The 23,160-nt window shown below is 37.6% G+C and overlaps 1 protein-coding gene across 1 annotated transcript in view; it reads right to left on the bottom strand.

The window, feature by feature from the left end:
* The window catches only part of LOC122792896 (zinc-binding protein A33-like), a 486,444-nt gene that overhangs the window by 306,387 nt on the left and 156,897 nt on the right, over positions 1-23,160 (bottom strand). Inside the window, exon 2 of the mRNA XM_044060454.1 lies at positions 3,390-3,485. Coding sequence (XP_043916389.1) covers positions 3,390-3,485 — 96 coding nt within the window. The remainder of the gene's footprint in view (positions 1-3,389; positions 3,486-23,160) is intronic.

Below are 23,160 nucleotides of genomic sequence, written 5' to 3'. Positions count from 1 at the left end.
TCAGTCCTGGGACCCCTACTGTTCGGCATATACTTCTCAGAAGTACAGGCAAACACAGGAGGACTATGGGTAACCAAGTTCACCAATGACTACAAACTGGGAGCCATAATTGACTCTCCGGCTGACACGGATATTCTCCAAAAGGGCCTTACCGAGACGGACACCAGGTGTCAGTCATGGTCTTAAGCTAAATGCCAAAAATGCATAGTCATCCCGTTTGGGAAAAACAAAACACCCATGAATTACCACATAGGTGGCAGCCCCCTTAATACAGAAGAGGTAATAAGAGATCTGGGGACCCAGGTAGATAGTAATCTCTCCTTTGACAATCATATTGCCAAAGTAGTTAAGAAATCCTTGTATTTATCCCATCTAATTACTAAAGGGTTCACATCTAGAAATAAAGAGGTTATAGTGCCCCTCTACCCGTCACTCATCAGACCCATCATAGAGTACAATGCCCCATTTGGGATGTACCTCACAAGACACTTCCAACAGCTGGAAAGACCACAAAAGTACCTCACCAAGAGAATTACTGGTCTCAAACATATGTCCTATGCAGCCTGACTGGAAAAACTCCAGCTGTACTCAGTGGCATATCACTTACTCAAAGGTGATCTCTGCCTGACTTACAAAGCCATGTCCAACTCAGAATTGATGGACATGCTCCACCTAAAGAAATCCAAGTCACTGCGAGCCACTCGCTCTAGTGAGCTAAACCTCACCACAACAATAAATAGAACATGCTGGAGGGATAGATTCCTGTCACAGAGACTCCCCATGCTTTAGAACAAAATTCCAACTACATTAGGCAGAGCTCCTCACTAACACTCTTCAAGAGAAACCTTGATGAGTGGATGGGTAACAGAAAATACACCCCTGGGATCACTTCATTGGCTCTTCTTGACAGAGGCTCAGTTAATTAATCAATGAGGCAGCAAAAGCTGGCACACTCTGGCTAGGCTTATAAACGCCCTCGGGCAGATAGCCTGGTACCTACCTATGAATCTATGAACCTATGGCTTCTGGGGTCCTAGCAGCCCCCAGACCTCTGTTTAAGTTAGATATTTTCTCCACTGTTTTAACAGTGTAGCCCTGGTCATTTAGGGTATGTTGACAGGATCCATAAAAAAGCAAAGTTGGAGAGTAAGACTGAATGCCTTTCTTTAATCATGAATTTTGTTCAGGTCATCACTGGATCAAAAGGTTGTTTAAAAACTCTAAAATGCACCTCAGAACATCTAGAACCCATTTGGCTTCTGAAAGCCTAAGCACCCCCCCCCCCAGCAACCACCTTATTGCTGTTATTTCTTCCACAGTTACTAAGTATAGTCCTGGTCAGTTAGGGCCTCTTAAAGGGATGCTTGAAAAAAAAGCAAGGTTGAAGAGTAATTCTTGACTTTCTTTCATTAATTATGACTTTGTTCAGGCCATCACTGGATAAAAAAGTTGTTTAAAAATCTCTGATATACCTCAGTGCCTCTAGAACCCCCAGACCCCTGACTAACTGCAGTTCTTTCTTCTGCAGGTAGTAGAAAACAGTCTTGCCTATTTAGAATGTGTTGAAAGAATGACTGTAGGGAAAAAAAACTAAAGAATAAGACAAATAGTGAGAAAAGGGAGAAAAAAGTATAGTATGGTGTGGGTAGGCCAGGATGGTGGGGATGGGGGGGCTGGGAGAACAACTAGTGGTATGCTTCTGGAGAGGCAGTAAGGGGGTGCCATGGAGCCCTTTGCCTAGAGTGCCAGCTCATCTAAGGTCAGCCCTGAAGGTATTCTTACCCTACGTTTAGAATATGGGCTTCCTTTGGAAGTGAACTTTTATGATAATGTGACAAATTTTAAAAAATTAATAATATGTTTAGATTCATTTTTGGCTCATCAGGAATGGGGCACTACATCAGTATTCTCAGCAAAACCAAACAGATACTCATTACTCTTCCTGCTCATGATCTGAGTGTCTAGACTCCAACGCAAACCCAGGACAATGTTAGTGCCCAGTATCTTTAGAGTGAGCCTAACCTTTAAACTACCTCCTTCCCACTAATCAATGACTGGATCCTGAGGCCCGTCTTCTATGCTCTTTCACTGAATGATGCAAGCTCTGCTCTGGAAAGATTACTTGTGATGACTGGTGAAGTCCCCCCTACCTTTCATCCTGTTGTGATCATATTACCATAAACAGAAGGTTGCACTCCCTTCTATTTTTTCAAAACCTTCATAACTCCACTACCCAGGCCTAAATGCAGCAGTAGTGTACCGTATCCTGTAAACATAATTTCATACCTGATTTGAACCAGCTCTGTAAAAATGAGGGTACAATAATTATATTCAAGCGACAGAGTCTAGACTGACTTAGTCAGTGCACCATGACAGATATCTCAGGTATCCCTTTTGAAAATCCCTCTGCTCTACTATATGGAACTTTTCCAATAACACTCTATCAAGCTTGTATCAAAGGGAGACCCAAGCTCCTCCTCTCAACAAACATTTCTTCATGAAGTCCAAAGTCATTATCCCAATCTGTATACATAAAACTGAGCTCCTAATACCTTAACTGTATTTCCTGTCAAAAGAACGATGATTGACTTTTTACCCCCACTATTATGAGTAAACCAACTCATTTCACCAGTAATATTATGCTGACAATATATGGCTTCTGAAATCACTGCTACCAGACTCCAAAATCAGAACATCATTTGTATAACACTGGAACCTTGCATTTATGAAATTATAAGACTAGTTGATTCCTACATAAAATAGCCATGAAACCATGTCAAACAAATTTAAGTTTACAATTTAAAATATTTTAGCCGCATACTGAAGACTCCCTCTGTTCAGAATTTATGTCACTGCTAATATGATATGTAATTAACTTGTCTGAATTTATTGATTCCCTCTTTTTTCATTCATTCATTCATTCATTCATTCATTCATTCTTCCATTCTCTAATAACCAGATTAACCCATTTCAGAATCAGTGGAGATGGAGCCTATCTTGTCACTTGAGCCATGCAAGGCAGGAAAAGTAATCCTGAACAAGGTGACAGGCTATCACAGATCACACACACACACACACACACACACACACACACACACACACACACACACACACACACACACACACACACACTGTACACTTACAGGCAATTTGAAGGTTTGCTAATTCACCATTAACATGTCATTGGGATGTGTGAAGGGAGATAGAGCACCCAGTGAAAACCCTCTCAAACACAGGGGATACATGTAGCTGCTACATAGAAGTCGCCCCAACCAAGAACCAAAGTAGATTCCCAGGCTTCGTAAGGCAGACCCCCCCTTTTATTTTCAGAATAAAAATATGCTGAGTCAGTTAACTGAATAGCTCATGATAAAAAAGTGAAACAGCACCTTAATATGTTGCAGTGTTGAAACATAGTCATCTTTCATTGCTGTCAGTGTTGACACTGTATCCTGTAGAGGCCTTAAGGCGGTCTTTATCTCCTCCTGAAAGGGAAATATACATTGTTGACTGAGTGATTCTTTTTAAAAGTCTGTTTCTTTACTGTAAACATTGTTAAAAGAATGAAGTATGTCTCACAGTGCAATTTTACTGGGACAGTGTTTTGCAAAATAATCCATTTAACATAGTTGGTGCATGCTTATTTACAAAAATGACTACTGTCTTCTTTCTGACTAAACTGTTTTGTTATAAAACACATAACACTACAGCAAATAAAATCATGGACTTTCATGTTTCACAATAATTCTTGCCAAGATGCTGTATTAGTGGTTAATTTTAAATTAAAGATAATATATATGCCCGAGTACTAAATAATTACATGGTCCTGAAACTGAGCATTATTGCATCTTTCTGTATTTAATCATTTATGAAATGTGTATGCATGTATGTGAAAAAAATTCTTGCATATCATTTTGAGTAACAAGTTAATATACAAAGGCAAAATCTGCATCCACACCAAGTTTAGAATAACCATTCTAGCAGCACATCTTTGGAAAGTTACAGGAAGCTAGATTATCTCCCGTAGCAGCAGCATTCTACTTTCACAAAGACAGCAAATTGAGGACAATGTAACAGTTAGTGTTTTCAAATCTGAAATAAGAGATGAGACACATGATATAGTGCTGCCTGGGTCTATATCACTTTATCGAATTACTATTCAGCGAATAGTAATTAACTGAACCACTGTTTATTGAAGCTGCTATTCATCGATCGGCAACTTTTTTCCAAGGGCAAACCAGCGGTTGGCCACCATTTGGAATTTGCCCTTTTCTCCACTCAAGTGCAATCTCGGAGCTGGTATATTTAGTTAGGGGTGTATGATGGGCACAGTCCCCTACCTTAGTAGGTTTTAAATTTTATGTTTTTTTTATGGTTGCTTGGTTGTCCTACCATTAGTTTGCCCTAGTTAATACTTCATTTAAAAAGCCATTCGATGAATAGCGGCTTTGATAAACACAGGTTCAATGAATTGCTGTTCGCTAAATAGCAATTTGATAAAGTTAAATAGGCCCGTACTGCCTCCCCCAAAAGCTTTATTTACAAATTATGCAATGGTATGCAATGAAGTAAAACAGATGATGAACACTTCATGAAATGTCTGTATATCTAGCTGGTTTTGTTTGCAGTCTTCCAAATCTATAATACTTTTGGGGCAAAATGTTTTTTTTTTTCTTTGACCTTAATTGCTGACACCAATGTATTGGGAATTTCTTTACCTGGTAACTCTTGACAATTTATTAGAAGTATCTGGTTTTACAATTATTTCAGAAGAAGTCACTTTCAGCACCTCTTTGGACAACTTTTAGAATAAATCTTTAAATACCTCCATGCCTTTGAAGGCATCATAAATGGTTTACCTTTAAATACAAAAGTCCAAAAGGACTTTTTCAAGTTTTCGGAAGGCCGAAAACAAAATGCATCGAATGTGCAATGAGCGAATGCACAGTAACATTCGTTCATTGCAGATTCGCCATTTTTGGTGTGAGGTGCACTATAGTGGGGATTGGGAAGTGGACCCTTTCCCCACTGTAGTGCGACCTCGGAGTTCGAATAATAAAGTAGGGGGGCGTGGGGGGTGCAGCCCCCCCACATGGGGAGGTGCAAGGGGCATAGCCCCCCTGCATTATGCTTTGTCTGTTGAATTGAAGTTTGAAAAATCAGCGAATCTGGTTTTTGATTTGCTAATTTTCAAACTTAGGTGCAGATCGGACTGACGATTTTTGTCATTCCGGTTCGCAGACAGGGTCGTTCGGTAGGTTGATTTTCAACCTTTTAAAGGTAAACCTCATAAACACTGTCTGTTTGTCTATCACTACTTTAAGACATATTTGTTTTCAACAGACATCTCTCATTTCTTCTCAACACTCTGACATCAGTATTTTGAAGGACAATCAGTCTTTGCTCAAGTTACTTTAAAACATCGTTTCCTTGCTGCTTCTCACTAGAATTCTGCTGAATTCTTTGTTTCTTCTTTCATTTCAGAAAGAGATTTAGCATGTTTATTTTAGTAAAATCTGTGTCTTGCCTGACTATTTTTCCGTCTGTCTAGAAACAGACTTTGGTTTTCAGGAGTCAACAAAACCCATAAGTATATACCTCTCAATCTCTTAGTGCAAGAAATCTGAACAAAGCCTGGCATAATGGGGTGGCAAAGGCCCAAAAAATAGGGACAGATTTTAAATGCTGCCTTTATAAACTTTAAAAGTTGCTAGAATAACAGGATATGTCTTAGCATGCATTTTTCTAACAGGAAACTTAAAAGTATGTCATTATTTAGTGAAGAAAAAAGACCAATGGCTCAACGTTCACACTTTAATGGTAAAATTCAATGACAGCAAAGCTTTCAAGACACAAGCTCTTTCTCAATGCATTACCATGAAATACACACATTCCATTTTAAATAGTAACCCAGCCGATAAGAAACAAATTATAAATATGTGACAATTATACATCAATTATCTAAAAATATATATTAAAATGAAACTAACCACTTTTTACTTGCTCATCTGCTGAGTTGTTGGCTGCTGAGATTTGCCTGCAAACATCAACAAGACACAAGCTTATTTAAGTATACTTTTCTCTGCACTTATTTAAGATTAGATGTTTGTAGATATTTGATTCATTAAATATTGTGCTCTCTGTCTATCTGCAGTTAGTTGCCCGAAGTGTGAAAAAGTGTAGCCATTTGGGCTCATTAAAAGTTGTTAGACTGCTTTTGAAATTCCGTGTTACTCTTAGCCTGGGGGGTTTTGCTTGCATTACAATCTGTGTTGCTCACATTTCTAGTAATTATTTTTCTCATCTGCTGAGTTGTTGGCTGCTGAGATTTGCCTGCAAACATCAAATGGACACAAGCTGATTTAAGTATACTTTTCTCTGCACTTATTTAAGATTAGATATTTGTAGATATTTGATTCATTAAATATTCTGCTCTCTGTCTATCTGCAGTTGTTAATCTTGGTGGCTTTGGAATTGCTCGCCCTTGCTGTAAATCTGTTTTTGGACACTCCTCCTGAGTCCATCTCATTTGCTCACTCAACTGAGAACACTGAGATCATATTTTGATTTCAGATACTCCTACCAGTCCCATCTCCTCTGCTGTCTACAGACAGAGCACTTGGGAAGGACATCCACTACAGTATCTTAATCTGCTCTGTTCCCTCCCTCTTCAAAAAATGCACTTCATCTGCTTTTACTGTATTTGTGTTTCTTCCTACTTTATTACTGTATTTTGCTTTTGCCTCTTCTTAAAAGTACTCAATTGAATATATTCTGCTGCATTTATTACTGCTTGGTAGTAGCCTGATTAAATTGTAACTGTTATTCTAAGCCTTTTGGTTTAAGCATTTAGGCTTCAAACCAGTTGTTTTACATTAAGATGGTTTGTGGTCTTCCCTGTTGTGGTAGGACAGGTAGCTTACATCCTTCTAAGTTGGGAATTGCTGATTGAAGGCTCGGTGTCTGTTATTCTAAAAGTGTATTATTTCTGGTTTAAGCACTTTGGCTGCAGGCCAGTTATTTTACATTAAGAACATTTGTGGTCTGCACTCTTGTAAGAGGAGAGGCTAGACTCTGCCCTTCTGAACTGGGAATTTCTGGTTATAAGCTTATTGTGCCTGCTTATTTGAACCGTTTCTTTCTGAAATCGGTCTGCCTTGTTTGCTGTAGCATAGACTAGATTCAGGCCTGCTGAATCTAGCTTTGTTTGTATAACTTGAGCACTGATCCAGGTTTCTCTGCACCCTAGTGGCAGGAGTGTGCAGTTATAACTTGTCTGATTAAAGACTGCTGGAACAGGGCTCAGTTTTGAGCTTTTTAACTGGTCAATTGGGTAATTTGTTTAAATCCATTTTGCTCATTTTCTAATGTTATATATAAAAAAATTGCACTTTATTCATATGCTTTTACTGCATTTGTGTGTCTTCCTACTTTATTACTTTATTTGGCTTTTGCTGCCTGTCCTTAAAAGTATTAAATTGCATTTATTCTGCTGCATTTATTACTGCTTGTTAGTAGCCTGATTAAACTGTAACTGTTATTCTAAGCCTTTGGTTTTAAGCACTTAAGCTTCAGACCAGTTGTTTTACATTAAGAAGGCTGTGGTCTACACTGTTGTGGCAGGACAGGTAGCTTAAATCCTTCTAAGTTGGGAGTTGCTGATTGAAGGCTTAGTGTCTGTTATTCTAAAAGTGTAATAGTTCTGGTTTAAGCACTTGGGCTTTGGGCCAGTTATTTTACATTAAGAAGGTGTGGTCTGCACTCTTGTGGGAGGAGAGGGTAGATTCTGCCCTTCTGAGCTGGGAGTTTCTGGTTAAAGGCTTATTGTGCCAGCTTGTTTGAACAGTTTCTTTCTGAAATTGGTACGCCTTGTTTTCTGTAGCATAGACTAGATTTAGACCTGCTGAATCTAGCTTTGTTTGTATAACTTGAGCACTAATCCAGGCCATTTTTTTGGAGAAGGTTCCCCTGCACCCTAGTGGCAGGAGTGTGCATTTAGAACTTGTCTGATTGAAGACTGCAGAAACGGGACTCAGTTTTTAGCTTTTTATTGGTTAACTGGTAATTTGTTTAAATCAGTTTGCTCATTTGCTACTGTTTTATAAAGTCTGCTCTTCAAATGTTCCCTTAGAACTAGCCAGTTCTTTAGTTTTAGCACTCAAATCTGTTTCTTTAAGCTCAGCACTTGTTCAGAACTCATTGTAAGCACTAAATAAGCTACAAATTACTACAGCACTCAACTTTCCTCACTCGTCTAGAGGAAAACAGTTTTTAGTACTTAATAAATAAGCACCTATCCAGGCATGCATAAGGGTCATCACCAGGTGTTTACTCCTGTCTACCTGATGAATCTGGGCATCTTGGGGCAATGCAGCATTTGCCTCATATACACAGACAACCCTCTCCTCTTATCACCCAACACTACAACCTGTGAGAGATGCACTTATATAGCCAAACTGGAAGCAAAGCTCTCTTCACCCAAGACTGGACTAGACAGTCAAGAGGAGAAGGTAAACACTTGCACCACACCACACTCATCACATAGTCCCTCTAAACCTACACCACCAAAACACACACACAGAAACACAAAACGCACACCTACATTCACGGAGCAAGCAAGAGAGACCTCCAAAGCAGAAATGCAAGCAACCTCCACCCCCCAACACAACCCAAATGACACATAGCCCACAAATTCAGTGTGCCACTTTACCACAGCCCATAAGGCACAACAACGTACCCAATACTCTAGTCATAGATGACTCTATAGTCAGGCACACTGATGTTCCACTCACCTGGCTAAACAAGGAGAAAGTTACTGTCAGCTGTCTGTCAGGTGCCAGGATCCGCCACATAATGCACATGCTCAGGTCACTCCACAACAAGTAAAAATATGACTCTGTCATTGTCCATGTTGGTGTGAATGACCTGAGACGTACCTCCCTGGACTACATGAAAAGAGACATGGAGGAGCTCTCCGATCTTGTAGCCCAGGCAGGTATGACCCTAGCCCTGAGTAGCTTCCTGCCATCACCCAGAATGATACCACAGTACAAGGACAAAATGATTGACTTCAACTATTGGCTAAGCTTCTGGTGTCATTCTAAGGGGATCCAGTATCTGTCTGCCTGAGATGACATGATCAGCAGACCACGATGCTTTGGCAGAGATGGCCTGCACCTGTCGCCCTTGGGATTCCGGATACTGGCTAAGGCTCATACCACCCCTATAGTGCCTTTTTTAGGCAAGGTTCAAATGACAAATTCACCACCATAACAGGTATAAGCAAGCAAAATCTGAGGGTAATGTTACTCAATGCTAGAAGTCTAAACCTCAAAATGCACTCACTTGAGGCACTCCTTAAAATGGAGAACATCGACATCTGTGCTGTGACAGAGACCTGGTTCAAGGCTACAGAGAGCACCCCTGCATTACCAGGCTATAATTCATACCACACCTTTCGGCCACCTAACCTGGATCAATACACTAAAGGTGGAGGTGTGTTCATATTCATTAAGGATATCCACACCTCCAGGCTAGTTGCTCAGCATAATGCATCTGAGATTATCCAAGTGCAACTAACTCTGAGCAAGACCGCAATCCAAACTGTAGCTTGATACAGATCCCCCACCATGCCCCAGGATTCCCACTCCTCATTTCTTGATACACTGAAAAATATTAGGGTACAACCCAACACCCTAATAATTGGCGATTTCAATTACCCCACCATTAACTGGTGAAACTACTTATGTACCAACTCTTTTGCTCAACATTTTCTGAAATTCATAAATTCCAATCCCTTGAATCAACTTATCCACACCCCCACCAGGGGCAGCAATGTCCTAGACCTGGTCATTACCAACATGGGTGACCAGTGTTCCACACCAGAGGTCAACTCCTCGTTGGTCAGATCCGACCACAAGCTAATCACCCTGGGCAAATACATCCCACCCCCCATTAGGGAAACCACCATAAAAAATTTCTCCAAAGCCAACTTCACGCTTCTTAAGACAGAAGTGGCAAGCTTCACGACACCCATGCAGATGGACAATAGAGGTACGACTGCTGAATCCTATACAAATGCGCTTTATAAGCACTTACACAAGTGCATGGATCGTGCTATCCCTAACAGAACCAAGACGCTATCCTCCAAAAAAAGGATGCCAATCTGGTGGTCCCCTGCCATAAACAAACTCTACAATAGAAGAAAGAAACTGTTGCAAAAAAGAGTAAAATCCCATGATTGGAGGAACTCCCTGGTCAGCCTCAGTAAGAAGTGAGATCCCTCAGAAAATCCTCCAAAGCTAGTTACGAAAACAAAATCGCCACTGATTCTAAGGACAACCACAAAGCATTCTATAGCTATGTCAAGAATCTCAATGGCAACACTCAGATCTGCTCTGAGTTACAGCACATTGGCACTAAATATACAGAACCAACAGATATTGCCAACATCCTGGCAGATAGGTTCAGTGCTAACTTTACCTCCCTCTCACCCCCTAAAGGGCCCATCTTTATACCGGAAGAATACAAAGTTCCTGTAATCATGGCTGCACAGGTAACAACACACTCTCCAAAGCCAAGAACACAGCATCCATGGGACCGGACAACATCCCAGGCTGCGTTCTACAAGAACTACAGAATGAACTGGCACTCCATCTAAGTATCATGTTCAATCATAGCCTCACCTCAGGCTTTGTGCCCACTGAATGGCGCACAGTGACAGTTATCCCACTTCAGAAAGGGGGAGTCATCACGGACCCTGGAAACTACTGCCCCATTAGCATGACAAGCCTGGTCTGCAAAGCCATGGAACGTATCATCATGGAACTTATAAACAAAGACATTGGTAATCTCCAAACTCTGGACCCCAGCCAGTTCGGGTTTGTAAAAGGCAGATCATGTCTCCTAATCCTGATAGACTTCTTTGAAGCAGTCACCAAAGCCACAGACAAGGGTAAGATGGTTCACACAGCCTATATAGATCTCGCCAAGGCTTTAGACACCATCCCTCACTCTGGAATTATAGATAAACTCACTAAACTAGGTATAAATCCCTGTGTCACAAGATGGGTTGCCAACTGGCTCACTGACAGAACCCACACTGTGAGAGTAGCAGACTCCAAATCCGACTTCAGACCAGTGAAAAGTGGGGTACCACAATGTTCAGTCCTGGGTCCTCTCCTTTTTGGTATCTACTTCTCTGAAGTACAGGCTAACACAGAAGGTCTTTGGCTAATGAAGTTTGCAGATGTCTGCAAACTAGGAGCCATAATCGAAACTCCTAAGGATCTGGACATCCTACAAAAGGACCTCACTGAGACAGATGCCTGGTGTCAAAGCCATGGCCTCAAGCTCAATGCCAAAAGGTGCATTGTCATATCCTTTGGTAAAAACTCTGTACCCATGAACTACCACATAGGTGGTAGTCTACTTAACACTGAAAGTGTGATAAGAGACCTTGGGAAACAGGTGGACAGCAGTCTCTCCTTTGATAATCACATCACCACATTAGTAAGGAAATCCTTCTATGTGGCACACCTCATCACAAAAGGTTTCTCATCCAGGAAAAAAGAGGACATTGTTCCCCTCTACTCGGCACCCATTAGACCCAGTATTGGTATGTACCTCACAGGACATCGACAACAACTGGAAAGGCTGCAGAAATACCTCACAAAGAGGATTACCAGCCTCAAACAGATGCCCTAAGCAGATCATCTCAAAATACTCCAGCTTTACTCCGTCGCATATCACCTACTCAGAGGCGATCTCTGCCTAACATACAAAGCTATGTCAAACCTAGAGCTTAAATAAATCCCAATCCCTCTGAGCTACAAGCTCTAGGGACCTAAACTTGTCACCACAATAAACAGAACATGCTGGAGGGATAGATTCCTGTCCCAGAGACTACCTACACTCTGGAACAGACAGATATCTATATCAAACAAAGCTCTTCATTAGCACTCTTCAAGAAAAATCTTGATGATTGGATGGGAAATAGGAAAATTACCCCGGGGATCACATCTGTGGCTCTGCTCGACAGGGGCACAGGAAAATAATTTTCTTGGGTGGCGAAAGCCAGGGTACCTTTTTGGCTAGGCTTATATAGGCCCTAGGGCCAATAGCCTAGTACCTACCTATGAACCTATGAACCTATAATTATAAACAAAGCTAAAAATACATTTATACTTTAATACTTTCAGGGAAATCATTTATAACATATTTCGCTTAGCCTGCAAAATGGGTTTTATACTATTAGCAGAATTCAGACCAGGGGATGTATCTGACCTGAAGTAGTTGATCCATTTATATTCGGCAGTTTCTGTTGCATTAATAATGTCACCTCCTCGTACAGCAACATATATAGTCTGCAAGATCCTAAATTTAAACCTATGTTGTCTTCCTTTAACTGATATGTGTTTAAATAAAGCATTAGTTTCTATGTATCTATGAATTTCAGAAAAATATGCACCTATCCTTTCTTTCAATTTCATATCGCTCTTCCCTATATAGAAACTATCACGTTCTGTGCAATTAGTAATATAAACAATATTTTCTGTATAACATGTACCTGAAGCTCTTATTGTAAAATCTTTCTTAGTAATCGGATGTATAAAGTGGATGTCAGTATTAATTTCATTACAATATATACAGTTATGACATGGAATGGTGCCAATTTTATTAAATCTCTTATCTACTTTATACAGCCTATTTACATCTTTATTACACAAAATCTGTTTAAGATTTCTCTCTTTTGAAAATAAATTTAGGTTCTTCTCCAACTATATTTCCAGCATCTGGATTAGATCTTAATATGGTCCAATTCCTATGAATAATACTTTTAACCATATTGGTATGGCTATCATATTTTAATAAATATCCCATATTATAGTTTGTTTTATCTCTGTTCATATTTAAATTCTAAGAAATATACATATATGGTTTTGCTAAGTTCTGTCTTTCATCCATTACTGAGGTTCTTATACTATCAATGAGCCCATCCGCATAGCCTGTACTGTGGAAGTCTCTAGGCATATTATCCATTTCTTCAATAAAGCTTTCATCCTTAGCAATGAGCTGACTGGCTCTCATAAATTGCCTTCTCAATACTCCCTTATATATATATATATATATATATATATATATATATATATATATATATATATATATATATATATATATATATATATATATATATATATATATATATATATGCCTCGGATGCATGCTGTTGTACTGCACATACCTCGTAGCTTGCACATCCTTCCTATAAATCGTGGTGTCAAATTTACCATTATTAATTAAAACTTCCACATCTAAAAAGTTTATATGTTCATATGAGGAATTAACATGAAATACTAAAAATTCAGTACTTGAGTGCAGAAAAATAACAAAACTATCAAGGTTTTCAGTATCACTTTTCCATAATAAGAACACATCATCTACAAATCTTTTAAAGAACATTAAATGTTCCTTCCTATAGGTACCATCAGCATTATATATATAACATTCTCTTCCCATCTGGCCAATACTAAGTTGGCATAAGTACTGGCAACAGGGGTGCCCATGGCAACCCCCAACCGCTGATGGAAATAACAGTTATTAAACATAACCACATTGTTGTTTAGTACTGTATCAATCATAAGACATAATAATTCAATTTTAGTGTTAGAGAAGCCGCTATGGCTATATAAAAATTCTCTAATTGCTTCCAACCCAAACTCATTTGGTATCTTTGTAAAAAGAGATTTGACATCCAAAGTAGCCATCAAAACCCCACTGGTGGTATTAACATCTGACCATCTTTTCAGGTTACTCAAAAAATAATTTGTATCCTTTATAAAAGTCATACTAAGCTGTAACATGTGTGCAAGCTGATTTTCTAAGTATTTTGATAAAGCAGCAGTAACCCACTAACTTCCTGAGATAATAGGTCTCATCAGGGGGGTATATAGGTTCTTATGAATTTTAGGCAGCCCATATACTACAGATATCACTGATCAGATATATACAAATAATTTTACACCTTTGCACTTCACCATTTCTGTACTTACAGTGCCCATAAATAAATCATTATCATTCATGTTCTGTGTCATTCATTCTCTTCAGTTTCATACTCTTTTCTCACATTTTATGCACTATCAGAATTATTTCTCTTACCAGTTTCTTCACACTAGATTCACTGCAGGACATCTTTTATTTATCATGCTTGTGATCAAACCTCATGTAGAAAATTTCATTGACAGTTTCCCAAGCTTCTCATACTATACCAACTCTCTTTTATTCTATTTTTGCACATTTTTCCACTTTTCTGTTTTGTATGGAATTTTTGGATCATCTGTGGGCTTATTCAACTGTGACAAAATAATTTCACTCACTTTACAAGCATTATTTGCTTTAGTTAATATTAAATCTGCCTTTCACAGCAAGCTGCCTCTCATCTTTTTATTTATAGTATAGTGTATGCCTTTGAATTCAGTGAGATTCATACCGACAATACTAATTGCTTATTATACACTAGCTAATTAGCATGATATTGAGAACCTCCTGTTCAGAGACAAAGTAAAGCTGCACCAAAGTATACCTTGTTAACAGGTAGTTATCATGTCTCTGATTCAAACAATGTGCTGTCAGATCTGACTACAATAATGTTCTCCCTAACAGACCATGCATTGGGGTAATACAGTCACCCTCACAAGACATATACAAACACACACACACACACACACACACACACACACACACACACACACACACACACACACACACACACACACAATACCTAACTGTAGTCATGGTACAAGCCCCAAGCTTTTCCACACGGGTATAACAGGGGTGAATGGGTGCACTCTGTCAAAAGAAGGCTTACACTTTTTACTCCCCAGAAGAAAATTAACTTGGCACTGTATTACTCTGCAGCATTGTTTTGCTTACATCATTTTCAGAGGAGAACAAATGGCTGATTTGCATTAGCCACTTTCTGGATCTTGCATGTGGCTTTACCAGTGAGACTGGTCTTCACACTGCAACCACTTACAGAGTAAAACTGTAGTGGAAGAGTGGTCTTTGAATCACTCAGGCTTATTGTGATGTGTAAACCTTCAGTGTCAAAGCTTCCACACTATGGTAAGCCTTTCTTAATCCCAAAAATGTTTCTGTCTCTTTCTAAAGAATGATGTACATAGCCAGTGCTTTGAAAAACCTATGCTATATTTAAAGCATTTTTTCTTTGCTCTCAGTAACTCAGAAATGTCTTTCTCTTCACTACAATATTTCCTTTTCCTATTGAAACTTAAAAGCATTATTCTGCTGATACTGGTAACTGCAATTAGGGATACAGACACTAGGCAAGTTGTGGCGGGAGTATATTGGAGAAAACTAGCAAAGGAAGCAAGGTATTGGGAGCTAATAACTAGACAGAGAAAGGTAATTGAATGGGAAGATGCAAAAAACTTATTTGGATTGCAGATGAGAGATTGCCTTCCGTATCAAGGATTGATATCGGAGACCAGGTAAAAAGAAAGAAATAGGGGGGGTCCAAATGAAAGACCAGCACTGGTAGAGGGTAGAGTTCTTAGTAGAATCTAGAAAAGAAGTGGCTGTTAAGAAAGGAATAATTAGTACAGCATATAAAATATTGCATGATAGCTATAAGAATCAATCAGAAGAGGTTAGAAAGAATTGGAAAGAGAGACTGGATAAGCAATTCACAAAGAAACAATGGGGATATATGTACATCTCCCAAATATGCAACAAATAGAAAATGTAGGATCTTTGCCTGGAAGTGTTTACACAGATATTTTTATACCCCAAGCAGGCTTCAAAGAATCTTTCCACAGGTAGAGAGCAAACGCTGGAGATGTGAGGGGAAGAAAGAGGTAACTGGGAGGGTCTACTTTGTTTCATTGAATCTCGTTTCACTGAATTTCATTTCACCTCAACCACTTCACTGAAAACTCAAATTACTGAATACTCATTTTACTGAATCTCATTTCACTGAACTACAGTTAGTATATATGGCACTGTGGAGAGTACTGTAAGGCAAGTAAAAGGTATATGCCCTTTTTCCCACTGTAGTGCAATCCTGGAGTTAGTATATATAGTTAGGGGGTGGGAGGCACACAGGGGTTTGAGTACATATTGCCCTCTGGAGAGAGTTAGTCATTGGTGTTGCAACTATGCATGCCTATTGTTTAAAATGTATTGTTTTGAAGTTTTTGTTAAAATACAATGTAAAACAAACAAGGTGGGGGGCTATGCCCCCCACACCCTCCAATGTCGGGACCTGTGCCCCCACACCCTCCCTTACTATATTTACTAATGCCAGGAATATACTACAGTGGGGAAAAGGGCATATACCTTTTACTTGCCTTACAATACTCTACTCAGTGCCATATATACTAAGTTCAGTTCAGAGAAATGAGATTCAGTGAAATGAGTTTTCAGTAATTTGTGTTTTCAGTGAAGTGATCGGGGTGAAATGAAATTCAGTGAAATGAGATTCAATGAAACAAAGTAGACCCAACTGGGAACATATTTTCTGGAGTGTAAAGAGTTGGCTGAATTTAAAGATTCCCTGCAGACTACTCTGCCGAGATGCTGGGTGAGCAAATTGGAGTGACTAGGGAAATTATTTTTTTGAGCTATGGTACAGAGTTGGAATTGCCTAGACATGCTAAAGCCTTGCTGAGTATAATTATGATGGCTGCCAAAAAAGCAATAACTAGAAAATGGAAATCAAAGTCTAAACCAACTTTACTAGAAGTAACAAAGATAGTAACAGAGATAAAAACAATTGGAACCGAGATCTTTAGAAAAGGGTAGGAGTAAATTACACAGGAAAATAATGGGAAATGTGGGATTAATGTATGCAGAGGAAGAATGATGCTTAAAAGAAGGCAGGATCTGAAAGAGTATTGCAATGGTTAATGGACAATGACTGGATATATTAAACGTGATGTATAATGTTTGCAGCTACAGTTGTGTTGGCACAATTTGTAAGGTATAATGTTTGCAACTGAGATTCTGCCGCTTTGACTTACTTTCATTTATATAAATTCAAGATTGTCTGGGTCACACATGATGATTTAATAAAGATGTTTCTTGTAAAAAATTTGTTAAAAAAAAAAAAAAAGAAACTTAAATGCATTATAAACTTTCAAGTCTTTTCCCCTGTTATATACAGAAATGTGGTATACAGTACATTTTCATATTATTTTGGGAAAGCATGCTCACAATCAAAACTAAATAATTTTTTTTCAGTCACAATTTCCAGTTCTTGAGCAGTTATCCTTTGACAAGTGATATCCTAAAGGCTGTAGCTGTACTATTGTTACAGAAAAGACAATAAAATTGTCCTACTTCATTTTTGACTGCAACAAAACTATAAAGTTTGACACCATATAACATGGCATTCTCAGAAATGAAATAAGAAATGAGACATGGAATATATATATATATGCATATATATTTATGTATATATGTATATATATATATATATATATATATATATATATATAAATATATATATATATATATATATATATATATATATATATATATATATATATATAGTGCCATGCACTCTACCTGCCTTACATTCAAGTTGCCACATTATGTAAAGGAAACCAGACCCCTCAATATCCACAAAAACTCTGAATAAGGCTAAAGGCATATATTTAGCAACATCATTTATTTATTGACATTTGGTAACCAGGAAAGTCTGACTGGGTCAGGAACCCATTTTCAGCAGAAGCTGGGGAAGAAAAGCTCCAATTGTACAAGTACAGTCATTTAGAGACTATAGAATTATAAAAGACATTAACATACATTTCCAGAATGGGTACAGACATGAGTATGTTATACCGTATTGCCAAAAAACATACATACATTAGGTGTAATATGGTTTAACATATAAGTAAATTAGTTTGTGGTAGATTATAACAGTATTTATCAAAGAAAATAAGGTTAGAATTTTAACTTGATTTGCAGGCAGGAACAGAGCATAATGATTTTGTAAGTAAAAGTTTAATATGTATAAGATATTAGGGAGAGCAAAAGATTCTAGAAGAAGTAGGGAGATTATTAAAGAGTTAAGAGATAAAGGGGAGGTTAATGTGAGAAGTTATTCAGACCACAACTGGAATCCAAATGCTTTCTTTACTGCTTTGCAGAATAAATGAAGACCACGTAGTAAAAAACAGAAATAATTTATTCTAGTGCCTCGGTGTAATCACCTTCATGGAATAAAAAACTACAAAAAAAACTTTACCTTTTATACTCTACCATTAATTGCATTTCATTAACCAATTAAACAATAAACAACAATTATCTCATTAAAGCAGACATTTCCAATTAAATTCATTATTTAAACCTTTAGGAATTAATGTACTATATTTTAAAATGTAAATGCTTTCCTTATACAATAATCTTTGTTTTAATATATCATCTGTAACATCTATGCATTCTATCTGTTCCAAAACAGGACCGTATAATAAATTAGTATCATTTTCATGAAACATTTTAAAATGTGAAATAATTACTTTATCTTCCCTACAGTTTTTTAATTGGAGAAGGTGAAGGTGTTGTGTGGTTAATGTGAGAAGTTAATGTATGATGTATTAGAGAAAGTTATAATGAGACATATGATAAGTAGGTTAACGTGCAAAAATTCTGCCATGTATAGGAGAGATGTATGATGTGGGTTTTGTAAGAAGGAGAAAGTATGATGAAGGATAGGAAGAAGTTTCAAACGTAGTTCTGGAAAGCTTGAAGGAGGTATAGCTAGATAATAAACTATAGAATAGTTGCCAGATGATAGCATAAAAGCTAGATGTGAAGAGGGAGAAGATGAGAGAGGGGGTAGGAGACATAGATTAACTATCGTATTCTTTGCTTAGGAGCATTGGCAGATGTGAGAGTTGAGGTAGTGGTCTTTCTGTGTAAGTCTGTAGATCTTAAAGGATTCAATGGCACTAATATTTGGAGGTAGGGCATTCCATAGTTTTGTAATGGCATAGGAGTAGAGGCTGTGCCTGGCTCTTGTTGTAGGTTTATGTACTTTTAATAGTAGTTTGTTAGTGGAGCAGAGATTTCTGGGTGGGTGTAAGGCTGTAAGATAGGCTTTAAGGGGAGGCAGCTATCAGGTTTGTAAATGATTCTGTGAGCGAGAGATAGTTGCACAAAATTCAGGTGGTAGGGAAATTCTAGCCAGTTTAGTTTAAGGGCATAACAATGGTGTGTGTGATTTGGTAAACCAGTTGCAAATTTGGCAATTTTGTGATAGCATGATTGGAGTTTGTTCTTTAGGGATGTATGAAGGTAAGTGAGAATATGGGCCCCATAAAGGAGGGAAGGGAGTAGAAGAGTATTGGCAAGTGTTACTTTGGTTAAACATCCATTAACTGTTTGTGTCTGTATAATTTACCAAGTTTGATATGTGTTTTTTTAATTGTATTAAGTATATGAAAAATTTGGCTCTCTGCTTACTGCTTGCTGCTTCTTGCTCTTACTGTGGGATTTGAAGTGTTCTTAAGACACTCAGTCTTGTTGGCTGGAATCAAAGTCTGGTTATAATTGCATCCACTGTCTGTTGCATACAGAAACTTGCAGAATATACACTGATGAGAGAATATACTTTGCAGCATCAACTTTAGAGAGCAGTAACCAATAACTTTTTATAATAAACCAAACTGGACAAACGTTGCAGCTTAAAAGTACTGTTCCAACTTTACTTCTCATATAGTACAGATGATGTGAGAGATATACCATTTACCTCAGGACTTGTGTCCCTACCATACCTCTAACATAACTAGATTTAATACAGACTTTTTATACATATTTTAGTTAAACACACACCCTCTTGGTTTTGGAAAGATACTGCCTTGATGACGCAAATGCTAACACATCTGTTCTTGTCCAAATGATGATAAGTAAACTGTCTTCAAGAAAATGCCTTGTGGATTCTGTAAATGCTGATAAGTAAACTGTCTTCAAGAAAATGCCTTGTGGATTCTGTAAATGCTAAGTAAACTGTCTTCAAGAAAATGCCTTGTGGATTCTGTAAATGATGATAAGTAAACTGTCTTCAAGAAAAAGCCTTGTGGATTAACTTTCTTAGAAAAACATATTTTTAAACTTTCTTAGAAAAGCATGTCCTGTTGTCCAGTGAAAGCAGATTACATTCTTGTCATGTCTGTAAGAAGTCAGTTTTCTTGATGAGTGTGTAACACACTCATAAGTAAGTTCCTTATTTTTTTAAGCCACAGTCATTTAGTATGGTTGCTGATCACATATTACTAAACTCTGTTTCGGTATTTAAGCAAACTTTTTCTTTCAGCATATTTACAACAGAATTAATTTTAGCCTTAAATTCATAATATCTAACAATTCCCTCTGTTTTTAAACATACTCAAAACATTTTATACTGATATGTATTTTTTATCACATTATATAGAAAGTCTTATTTTGATCAAAATGCAATTTTACATAGTTAATACAATGATATTAAGTATCACTACCAAAACTGAATGTATTTAACAACTTTTTCTTTTGCAGACCATTCTGTGAAATTATTTTATCAGTTATGAGCTGTGTCTGCTTTAGTTTAATTTGATTAATTTATTCTTTTGCAATTACAGAATTTAATTTATGACTTAGAACTGTTTCATTAACTCTTTGCAACTTGTTGAATTAACTGTAAGAGACAAGAACCATGTGCTACTGCAAGCATTTATACATTGTGGTCATGTCTTTGAACTGCCCATTAACATCTTGGGAAAGTACTGAACTGGGCTTAGATAATAAATATTTGAAAGCAATTATTTTACTGGGATAAAACCAGTGATATTACAACTTGACAAATTACTTTTAAACTTATTACAATGTATTCTGTACAGTATGTATTTACACAGACTGTTTGCTATTCATGCATTTCAATCTAGCAGCTATCCTGAAGCCGATTTTTTTAAAACCATGTTTTTTCACACATATTTATTGCTAGACATTAATTTAATTTGTACTGAATTCTTCTGTATTTGTACATACAAAGACTATAAAGTAAATTTAGTCTAATCTTACAAATTTAATAGCATTAATATTAAGCAAAATCTTGGAAAATGTTTATGTCTCTTTAGAAATATCTAGTGGAATTGATACCAAATCCATATGTCCTGTTATTTTCTTTTTTATACCAACATTGTTTTGTCAAAAACATATTAAAAAATAGTGACCATTCTTGCTCAATTTATACATATCTTTACTTTGTCTTGTATAGCTGTTATCAATTTTAAGCCATATCTTGTTTTTTAAACTATCTCTTGTATAACTTTACAGTTTAACAGGTTGTAAATACAATTTAATACTAAACAATACAATAATAACCATTATGATAGCTATTAACTTGTAAAATATCTTATCCTGTCAGGTTTAATCCAGTTTCTAATACACTAATACCTGTTTTTCCCTCCCCCTGAAAGAGTGTTGTTAAGAAGGAACTTCTGCTCTTAGCTTTATTTCAGACCCTTTTGCAACACATACTGCTCACACAGTGTGTAAAACTGATAAAGTACCCCTCCCCCTGCAGAACTGCAGTATTGTATATCTGCTTTATACTGTGAGAATAGAATGTATGTCAGCCCACCACTTTGGTTATACATTTATTTTATTCACAGGGGAAAAGGTGAATGGGTGCACTCTGTCAAAAGAAACACACGTTTTACTCCCCAGAAGAAAATTAACTTGGCACTGTATTACTCTGCAGCATTGTTTTGCTTACATCATTTTCAGAGGAGAACAAATGGCTGATTTGCATTAGCCACTTTCTGGATCTTGCATGTGGCTTTACCACTGAGACTGGTCTTCACACTGCAACCACTTACAGAGTAAAACTGTAGTGGAAGAGTGGTCTTTGAATCACTCAGGCTTATTGTGATGTGTAAACCTTCAGTGTCAAAGCTTTCACACCATGGTAAGCCTTTCTTAATCCCAAGAATGTTTCTGTCTCTTTCTAAAGAATGATGTACATAGCCAGTGCTTTGAAAAACCTATGCTATATTTAAAGCATTTTTTCTTTGCTCTCAGTAACTCAGAAATGTCTTTCTCTTCACTACAATATTTCCTTTTCCTATTGAAACTTAAAAGCATTATTCTGCTGATACCGGTAACTGCAATTAGGGATACAGACACTAGGCAAGTTGTGGCGGGAGTATATTGGAGAAAACTGGCAAAGGAAGCAAGGTATTGGGAGCTAATAACTAGACAGAGAACGGTAATAGAATGGGAAGATGCAAAAAAATTATTTGGATTGCAGATGAGAGATTGCCTTCTGTATCAAGGATTGATATCAGAGTCCAAGCAAAAAGAAAGAAATGGGGGGGGGGGTCCAAATGAAAGACCAGCACTGGTAGAGTTCTTAGTAGAATCTAGAAAAGAAGTGGCTGTTAAGAAAGGAATAATTAGTACAGCATATAAAATATTGCATGATAACTATAAGAATCAATCAGAAGAGGTTAGAAAGAATTGGAAAGAGAGATTGGATAAGCAATTCACAAAGAAACAATGGGGATATATGTACATCTCCCAAATATGCAACAAAATCTAGAACATTTAGGATCTTTGCTGGAAGTGTTTACACAGATATTTTTATACCCCAAGCAGGCTTCAAAGAATCTTTCCACAGGTAGACAGCAAACACTGGAGATGTGAGGGGAAGAAAGAGGTAACTGGGAGGGTCTACTTTGTTTCGTTGAATCTCGTTTCACTGAATTTCATTTCACCTCGACCACTTCACTGAAAACTCAAATTACTGAATACTCATTTCACTGAATCTCATTTCACTGAACTACAGTTAGTATATATGGCACTGTGGAGAGTACTGTAAGGCAAGTAAAAGGTATATGCCCTTTTTCCCACTGTAGTGCAATCCTGGAGTTAGTATATATAGTTAGGGGGTGGGGGGCACACAGGGGTTTGATTACATATTGCCCTCTGGAGAGAGTCAGTCATTGGTGTTGCAACTATGCATGCCTATTGTTTAAAATGTATTGTTTTGAAGTTTTTGTTAAAATACAATGTAAAACAAACAAGGTGGGGGGCTATGCCCCGCACACCCCCCAATGTCGGGACCTGTGCCCCCACACCTCCCCTTACTATATTTACTAATGC

This window comes from Protopterus annectens, chromosome 2.part0 (assembly GCF_019279795.1).
Source record: "Protopterus annectens isolate FY-2018-M chromosome 2.part0, PAN1.0, whole genome shotgun sequence".
NCBI classification, from domain to species: domain Eukaryota; kingdom Metazoa; phylum Chordata; order Ceratodontiformes; family Protopteridae; genus Protopterus; species Protopterus annectens.
This window is presented reverse-complemented; position numbering and strand designations above follow the sequence as displayed.